The 9,280-nt window shown below is 38.3% G+C and overlaps 1 protein-coding gene across 1 annotated transcript; it reads right to left on the reverse strand.

Moving 5' to 3' along the window:
* Positions 1–3,113: 3,113 nt before the first annotated feature.
* LOC109242753 (proteasome subunit alpha type-7) lies at positions 3,114–9,264 on the reverse strand. The gene is made up of 3 exons (XM_019409604.1): positions 8,955–9,264; positions 5,062–5,476; positions 3,114–3,509 (listed from the first exon to the last, which is right to left on the reverse strand). Exons 1-3 carry the CDS (start codon positions 9,125–9,127, stop codon positions 3,348–3,350), a joined length of 750 nt encoding a protein of 249 aa, XP_019265149.1. The 5' UTR covers positions 9,128–9,264; the 3' UTR covers positions 3,114–3,347.
* Between the last annotated feature and the right edge of the window lie 16 nt (positions 9,265–9,280).

The raw sequence follows: 9,280 nt of genomic DNA on the forward strand, positions 1-9,280 counted from the left end.
ATTATGACTCACTGAGGAAAACAAGTAATGACAAGTAGCAATTAATTATGGACTTTAAGGAACAAATAGGCAATTTAATATTTGGTATGCTAAATGTCAAGTAGCAATTAAGTCACATAAATATGTAGCAATTATAGCATAAATTCAAGGCAAAATGTTGCGCAAGGATACCTCGAGCCAATAATAACAAGTAACACAATAAAGGAAAATGCCAACATAAAGAATCACAGTAATAGTGGAATAAGACAATTAATGCACTAGAACCGATAACAACAAGAAAATCAGTAAATAAAAGTAAAGGACAACATAACTCTATTATCAGCAAGAAGGAAAATCAAAGACAAGTGCACGACATCTCCCTTCGTGCTTTTACTCTCGTCCTCACCAAGCAATAATATAATGAAAACGTGCACGGCATCACCCTTCGTGCTTTTACTCTCTTTCCTCACATATAATCAATAGAATTGGCACGGAATGGTACATCGTGCGGCACGACATCACCCTTCGTGCTTTACACTCTTTCCTCACAATAGCAAACAATGCACGGCATCACCTTTCGTGCTTTAACACTCTTCCTCACCCAAACAACAATCACAAACAAGGGCAAGGAAAATAAACAAGAACATATAGGAATCCCGGCAAGGGAACAACGATTTAACAATTAAATCCCGGCAAGGGAGCAACAAGTAAATAATTATATCCCGGCAAGGGAACAATAATTAAATAATTCAATACCGGCAAGGGAACATTTCAATAACTCTTTCTCTATCTTTCACTTGTACTTCATAACTCACTTTACCACTTGAGCCAATGCTCCAAAGGGTTCAATCATCTCAATACTTTCACAAATTCATAATATAACTCGAGCCAATGCTCCAAAATGTTCAAAGGTCTCAATTCCTTCCACAAACTTTTCTCAACAACTAGAAATCATCACCAAAGAACGAAGAATACAACGAAAACATGAAAATCACAATATAAGACTCACGGTCATACTTGACACCAACGTATAGATACTCGTCACCATGCCTATACGTCGTACTCAACAATTATCACATAGCAAATAGGACTTAACTCCTAATCCCTCAAGCTAAGGTTAGACCAAACACTTACTTCGATGCCTTGAACACAACTCAAGCCTCAATTATAGCTTTACCCCGTGATTCCACCGCCAATTCAATCCTCAATAACCGCCTTTCCTTTCGAATTCGGCTCCAAATCAATTGATCTATACAATAATGACTTCAATACATCAATAAATGCTAAACAATACGAACCCAATGCCTAATTATAGCTTTTCCATCATTTTTCCCAAAAACTCAAAAAAACGACCCCGGGCCCGCTTGGTCAAAACACGAGGTTCTGACCAAAATCAAATCCCCTATTCACCCACGAGCCCAAATATATAATTTGTTTTCAAATTCGACCCCAAAACGAGGTCTAAATCAAGAAAAATCAAAAAGCCCTAACTCTACCCAAATACCCAATTTTCTACCTTAAATCACATGTTTTAAGCCTAGAAATCTAATAGATGTTGATGAAAATGGAAAAAAATAAGTTAAAGATTACTTACCCAAAAGGTTATGGTGAAGAAGAGCTTCAAAAATCGCCTAAGGGCTTTAGAGTAGGAAAGGTTTATGAAAAATGGCCAATTCCCCGTAATGCATTCTGTTTCTGAGCTTAAATAACTGGGCGGATTTTTTACTCTATGCGATTGCGGAAGAATCAATGCGATCGCATAGAACAAATTGATGACTACCAAAATTAACTCTATGCGATCGCGGAAGAATCAATGCGATCGCATAGAACAAATTGATGGCTACCAAATTAACTCTATGCGATCGCGGAAGAATCAATGCGATCGCATAGAACAAAAACCTGGACACCAGCAACTAGCAAAAACACCAGATTTTTTAAGTCCAAAAACACTCCGACGCCTATCCGAAACTCACCCGAGCCCTCGGGGCTCCTAACCAAACATACGTACTAACTCAATGACATCATACGAACTTATCCATGCGATCAAATCGCCAAAATAACCTCAATAACAACGAATCAAACCTCAAAATCCAAGAATTCTTTCAAACTTCATAAAACATCAAATTTTCCAATTTAGGTCCGAATCACGTCAAACGACGTCCGTTTTCAACCAAATTTCACAGAAATGACTTAAATCATATATAAGACCTGTACCGGGCGCCGGAACTAAAATACGGGCCCGATACCAACACGTTCTAATCAAATATCATTTCAATTTTCCTTAACAATTTCAGAAAAATAATTTCTTTTAAAAATTCATTTCTCAGGCTCGGGACCTCGGAATTCGATTCCGGGCATACGCCCGAGTTTCATATTTTCCTACGGACCCTCCGAGACCGTCAAATCACGGGTCCGGATCTGGGTCCGTTTACCCAAAATGTTGACCAAAGTCAAATTTATTCATTTTAACATCAAAACTTAGCATTTTTCACAGAATTTCATATTTAAGCTTTCCAGCTACGCGCCCGGGCTGTACACGCAAATCGAGGCGGCTCTAAATGAGGTTTTCAAGGCCTCGAAACTTTTCTCTTTCACACACTGTGGGTTATAAGTCGTTATAACCAATGCGATGTTAGTAGCAACATCGAGTTGCATATTTTGTCGTTCCAAAATATTGTATTCATAAAATACAAACCTACCACACTAATAGATATTATCGATGCAGTTGGAACTTGGAAGTTAGAAGGTGCCGGGTAAATAATTTAGACCCCATGGGTAGGAGTAGTAAATAGTTTGGGTCTGGGCATTAAAGGGTAAATAGTTTAGAATCAATGGGTATAAAGTGAGATTTTCTCATATAAGTTACTCATATTATCCGCCGGTTAACCCATGTTTATCTATATTAAATATGGATCGGGTCGAATAATTTATTCATTTTTTTATCACCCATTTTTTATCAGAACCATATCCGACCCGCCCCGCTCGTTTGCCACTCCTAGTTACGACATTACTTCTTTTCATGGTATTTCCTTCTCTGCCAGATACACTTTATAACCTTTAGCTCTCGATCAGGCATTATTATAATTAAAAATACCATCAAAGTTTTGGTGCTGAAAAAGAAAGAATAAAGGAACTGTGGAACTACTACATTCCATAGATATACCATCAAGCAATGTAAACAAATGCGCATATCTTAAGCAACATTTCATGACCAGTATATAATCAGTGATAGAAGATGACGACTCTCAATATAACCAAAAAAAAATATAGCCACAATACAGGTCTCGACTGACAACAGGATCAGTCTTTAGAAGTTGAATAGAGCAATAAAAATTCAGACACATTTTCAAATAAGATTTTCGGCAGAACTAGGTTTCTTTTGGAGGAGCCTTTTTTGCAGCTTCTGCAGCTGCTTTCTCTGCCTCAATCTCAGCAACAATGGCATCAATCTCAGCTTCCTCGAGTTGCTTAAGCCCATGCTCTTTTGTCATGACAGCAACTTCAATATTCTTTCCGCCGCTCTCAACAACCTGGTGCAGGGAAGACAAATCAACTTTCAGCATAGTCTACCCAAAAGCACACATCCTAGGCGAAGAACTGCTCGAAGGACGCTATCATGTATATTATTCAGTCAACAGTAATCCACTAAAAACTACGTGAATCGGTTCAAGTCACAACTGTGAGTTAGGATACTTATATAAGAAAAATGTGACCTAAATGCTGATTTGCATTGTTTACAACTTCAAGTTTGGACCAAACAAGCAAAAAGTATAAAGCATATTTCAGCTGTTGTAGACAACATTTTTCTCCTTCAAAAAAAACTCTTGTTTCTTTTATTCCATAGCACCCAAGATATAGTTATCGAAATTGAGTTCCATATCTTTCTAGTGGTTTTCTGTGACTTCCAATCCCTCCAGTTGCAAAACACTTGTTCAATATCACTTGGAAACACCATTTACTATTATTGTACAGATGTAAGAATATACTCCACAGTTCCCCGGCAGCTGAAACTGTACGAAAAGGTGATTTACTGACTCTTAATAAATCCTTTTCACATAGGTAACATCTGTATTGGGGCTATATAGAAATCTAAATAAAAATAACCTAGTGTGTAGTGTCCGAATTCTACAGAACTTGGCATGTGTTCGTATCTATGTTAGATCAGATAATATGCTTATATCCATATCAGTGCCACACGATTTCTATCACTAATCTAATTCTTTTTATAAGTTAAAGAAAAATGATAAGTTCATTTGAAACCGAAATGTCTGAGTATCTTTATTTTCACTGCTCCAACATTCTGAAATTATGTAAAGTCTCGGTATAGCACCTCTAAAAAAGTCAGCTCCCCTACCTAATTGTTGCCCAACATTCCGTATGATAAGACATCCCGGAAAATCACAATAAACAAAAATTTAAATCGGCTGTCGGCTGTCGGCTGCCGGCTGCCGGCTGTCGGCTGTCGTAAAAGACATGTTCTCCTAATTTCATGATATCTTCTTTCTCCTTTCTCTTCTTGACTTCGATTCGATATTTGAATTAGAAAGGAGTAGAGAGGGGTAATGATCCCCTATCTTCTGAGGATTTAATTTCAAATTGACATAAAGAAAATCAGGTTTATACTCCTATGTTGAAGAGAAGTAAATTAGATGTCAAACAACATACAGTATAACGCATTAGCAAATTATCTTTTAATGAGTAAACATTTTAGTCAAAGCATCTACTTCTCGTTTGGATCACTTTGCATCATTATCTAAAGCACAAGGCTTCACCCATGAAGCGATAACCCCGCAATATGCATTGCTTCATCACTTTAAGTGACGAAACGATTGTTTAATAACACTACAAAGATGTACAAAGACTATTTCTCCATAACAGATAAAGATAATCCTCGAGCTCGAGGACGTAGTTTTCCAATAAAAAGATCGACCTATCATATACCTTTTGTAGCCTTTTAGCTTGTAGGGTCTATATCTTAGTTCAAGATCCCTCTTAATAACTCTTTGTCTAGCAAAAGAAAACAGCCGGAAAAAGGATGTTTGACAATAGCAGTAAGCAAAAATCAAATGAGAGGTGACTTACTTCAAGCAAAGCACGTATTGCAAGTTTCACAGTTTCCTGGCCAGATGTTTCTTTGTAATTTTTCTCCAAGAACTCCCGGAGAGAGTTGGAGTTTCTCCCTGTTGCATTGGCTTTCCATGCTGAGAATGTTCCAGATGGATCTGTTTGATAAAGTGACGGGACACCAGTGTAAGGATCAAAACCGATGATCAAGGTTGAAAGACCAAATGGCCTAACACCGCCACTTTGAGTGTACTTCTGCTGAAGACCAGCAATGTAACGTGTTATGTACTCAACAGTAACTGGATCCTCAACTGTAAGCCTATGACTCTGACACTCAATACGTGCCCGATTTACGAGGACTCGGGCATCTGCTTTCAGGCCAGCACAGGCCAAGGCAATATGATCATCCAGATTTACTATCTTTCTTACTGACCTGTAAAAAGAGATTAATCAGCAGAGCATTTCAAAGCAGGTGCAAAAATCAAGTAAATAGAATCAAAAGGACCTTCTGACCCATGAAAGCACACCTCAAATAAACAAGAACTGAATGAAAACCAACACATTTTACACATACCAAATATGAAAAACACGATCCTGACACCTAATTTTTCACCTATCAGTGCACTGCCGAGAGCCTTTTGCCAGCTCTGTATAAACTTCATTGGTATTGTGACTTTCAAAACTCACTTGGTTCCGCTTCTTACATGACCAACACAACATCAAGCTGCTCTAGGAGCTTTAACTCTCTATTCAGCGCTGCAGATTCTTTCACTTTCGCCATCCCTCCTCAAGTTGGAAAAAAGAACTCAAAAGACATTACAATAACAACAACAACGAACCCAGTGTAATACCACAAGAGGGGTCGGGGGACGGTAGTGTAGTGTGTACGCATTCTTACCCCTACCTTGTGAAGGTAAAGAGGCTGTTTTCGATAGACCCTCGGCTCAGGTGAAAAGACAATAATATCAACAAATAAAACATTCTTCTTCATAAACTCAACTGGTTCCCAACTGTTACATGTATACTATTCTTTTCTATTTAAGCTCCAATACTATTAAGCTAATCTCTTGCCAAAATGAAAGAGAAGGATAATAAATCTCCAAATATCAAATGTATAATTGAAAAACTAAAGACTGTTAAGCTTCTTCTTTTTATAACCAAATGAAGTGTCAGAAGTGGGATTGGATAAAGACTGTTAGCTTTTTTGTGATAGCCTCTGCTATGCACTACCAAATCTACGTCCTAGGACATGTATTGATCCTGGTGTCAATGAAGTTCTCCTTAATATAATGTAAATGCAAAATAAGAGGCAGTGACCAGTTCCCCTCACCAGATGAATGACATTATCTAACTATTTATTAAAGGTAAAGCGAAATGAGCTAACAAATACAGTTTGGCCCTAACTTTGGCAGGACAATAAGACAAACTTGTTCAACCCTCCCCTACATTTCTTTTTAATAACTGAGAAACCCCCGATGGCCAGTGGCATACAATCTATGAATAATGAGCATGCATCTCTACTATTCTCCACTCAAAATTATCAGGCTTTTGCTCTTGTTGCTAACAAATGTGTTGACAGGAGGTTCAGACAAAGGAGACCGGACATCTTATGCAAGTTGGATATAGAAAAAGCTTTTGATCATGGTAAATTGAAAGTTCTTCCACATCTTCTTTTTGATATGGGCTCCGCCCCCAAATGGATTAATTGGAAATTCAGAATTCTTTGCATCAAAAATAGGCTTAAGGCAATGGGTTCCTACTTCACCTTTCCTATTATTGTAATGGAAGGTCCGAGTATGAAGCTGAGTAAGGCAAAGATTGCCCAACAACTTCGATATCACCCATATTTTGTATACGGATGGTAATCTAATTCTGTGAAATGTGGAGTTCCAACAAGTTCTCTTTCTAAGGGTCATCCTCCTCTTTTTTGAAGCAGTGTCCAAGCATCCAATAAATCATTTTTCCATGAATGAATTTCTCGATACAAACTTCTTGCTTCTTGTATTCCAGGATGCAAAATTGACTCTTGAGTCTCGACCCACCAAATTTATGGGACTTCCACTTGGGGTACATACAAAGTTTAATTCCATTTCCATTTAGGATGATGTCCTTGAGAGGTGTCAAAAGAGATTTAAAAACTAGAAAAGGCAATATCTTTCTTGGGGGAAGGCTAGGTCGCATCAACATTTATTGGGCTCTTTGCCTACATACATTATGTCCCTTCCCAATGCCAATTTCAGTTTCAAAAAGGCTTGACAAACTACACAGGGAGTTCCTATGGCTAGGGCTGAGGACTATCTAACTTGGTGAGCTCCATGTCTTCCACAGTTGAAGTGGAGGGTTCAAACTCCATCAGTAGCGTAGCAATCCCTTCCCCTCTCTGATGCAATAAGAGAATATTTATAAGAAAAAGTTCTTATGGCTTGGTAACAAGGAAAAGAGATCCTTTAACTTGGTTAAATGGAGCACCATTACATGGACAAAAATCAAGTGAATCGGGGTTAAGGGATTTATTGGAAGGGTCACAAGAAAGTCTACTTTGTAAATAGCTTTGGAGGTTTAGTTATGAGGGCACTGCCCTTCGGAAGACGGTTATTGAGACCACACATGGTTTCTTTAGTTCTTGGGTGTCTGGTACAACTCCCTCCTCTCTTGGGTTGGGAACCTTTTTAGCAAACTCAAAACTTGAAGTAGGTAATGGTGCAAAAATCAAATTTTGGTTGGACTCTTGGCTTGGTCATTTGCACTCAAGATACCTTCCCGGAGCTGTTTAGTTTGACTTCTAAGTTCTAACCGTGTAGCCAAAATTGCTGATGTCAGAGATGTTCATGGCTGGCACATGACCTTTAGAAGAAGCATTGATGATTGGGAACTTGAGAGTTTTCTTAATTTTCTGAATGCTTGTCAGCTTTCCTCCTCCCAAATCAACCCTGGATCTCCTTAGATAGAAAGGAAATTACAAGGGTATTTTTACAGTAAGAAGTTGTTATGCAGAAAATTATATGAAGAATAAGGCAGAGGCACCATTCAAAGTGAATTGTTTCACGTGACTAGTAGCTATGAGGCTTGTCTTATCCTAAACAAGCTACAAAGAAGGGATATCCGTTGTTCAATAGATGTTGTCATTGCAAGGAGAAGGAAGAGGATATTAATCACCTGCCTATCCGCAGCAAATTCACAAAACATCTACGGAATTTGGTTTTCAACCATCATGGGTCTTCATTGGTGAATGCCCACCTCTACCTTACAGCTACTTTAAGGTTGGCAAAGAAAGAATTTGCACAAGACATCCTTCTCTAACTGGAGCACCATTCCAGGTGTTATCAGGTGGGCCATTCCGAAGGAAAGGAGCAACAGATCTTTTGAGAGAAAAGAAGATTCTATACTTGTACTCAAGCACAACTGTATATCTTTGCCTAGGGATTGGTGTAACATGGCTCCTTCAGATGTAAATGATAGTTGCGACATTGTAAATTTCCTTAGCTCATTATACAACTTGTAATGGCCTCTCTATTTTGTATGCAACTTTTTAGAGCATTTACTTTTTGCTGGCCAATCAATAGAAGCTACTCTTTATCCATCAAAAAGAAGGTTGCTAATTGAGTATGTGTGCACACTGGCACTTCACCAGCTGACAGAAGCTTTAGGGTTAAATTGTAAAACTTCCCCGATAATACATTGTAAGTAACTAGAATCGGAAAAGTATCGATTCGGAAAATCTAAAACCCTAAACCCTGTGCATTCATATATTAGATCATAGTATCAATTTTAGATCTTAAAACAAGATAAAAATCAATAAATCATGCATATAACAGCAAGAATGATTATGGGATGGTACAATGGTACTCCGACTTAAGATATTGAATTCCCCTCAAAAGCATAAATGATTAATGAATAAAACGAAATGCTACCTAGAGTCCTGAAGCTTAGGGGTAGATTTCTTCTCAACGCCAAGGACAACGGTATCAGTACCGCGGACGCCGACGGCAGCGTTACCTTTACGTACGGCTTCCAGAGCGTATTCTACTTGGAATAGATGGCCGTCCGGCGAGAAGACGGTGATGGCTCTATCGTATCTAGCCATTTTTGGTGGTTAATAGTGAAATGTGCAGCTAGGGTTTGAGACCTTGAGGTTCCTTTGATCACTACTGGTTCAATCAAAGAGAGCACAGAGAGATCTTGGGAAACAAGCTAGATGGCAGTTGAAAAGGAAGAAAGAAAAAAAAAAAAAAAAAAA

The sequence above is a fragment of the Nicotiana attenuata genome, unplaced genomic scaffold (assembly GCF_001879085.1).
Source record: "Nicotiana attenuata strain UT unplaced genomic scaffold, NIATTr2, whole genome shotgun sequence".
Lineage (NCBI taxonomy): Eukaryota > Viridiplantae > Streptophyta > Magnoliopsida > Solanales > Solanaceae > Nicotiana > Nicotiana attenuata.

Bases quoted from the DNA above. Each gene is read 5' to 3' on its own strand.
- LOC109242753 (XM_019409604.1), bottom strand. From the start codon at position 9,127: ATGGCTAGATACGATAGAGCCATCACCGTCTTCTCGCCGGACGGCCAT. The intron at 5,477-8,954 runs GTAGCATTTCGT...CTCTTTTTACAG, and splicing joins CCTAAGCTTCAGGACTCTAG to GTCAGTAAGAAAGATAGTAA. The intron at 3,510-5,061 runs GTAAGTCACCTC...TCCCTGCACCAG, and splicing joins CAATACGTGCTTTGCTTGAA to GTTGTTGAGAGCGGCGGAAA.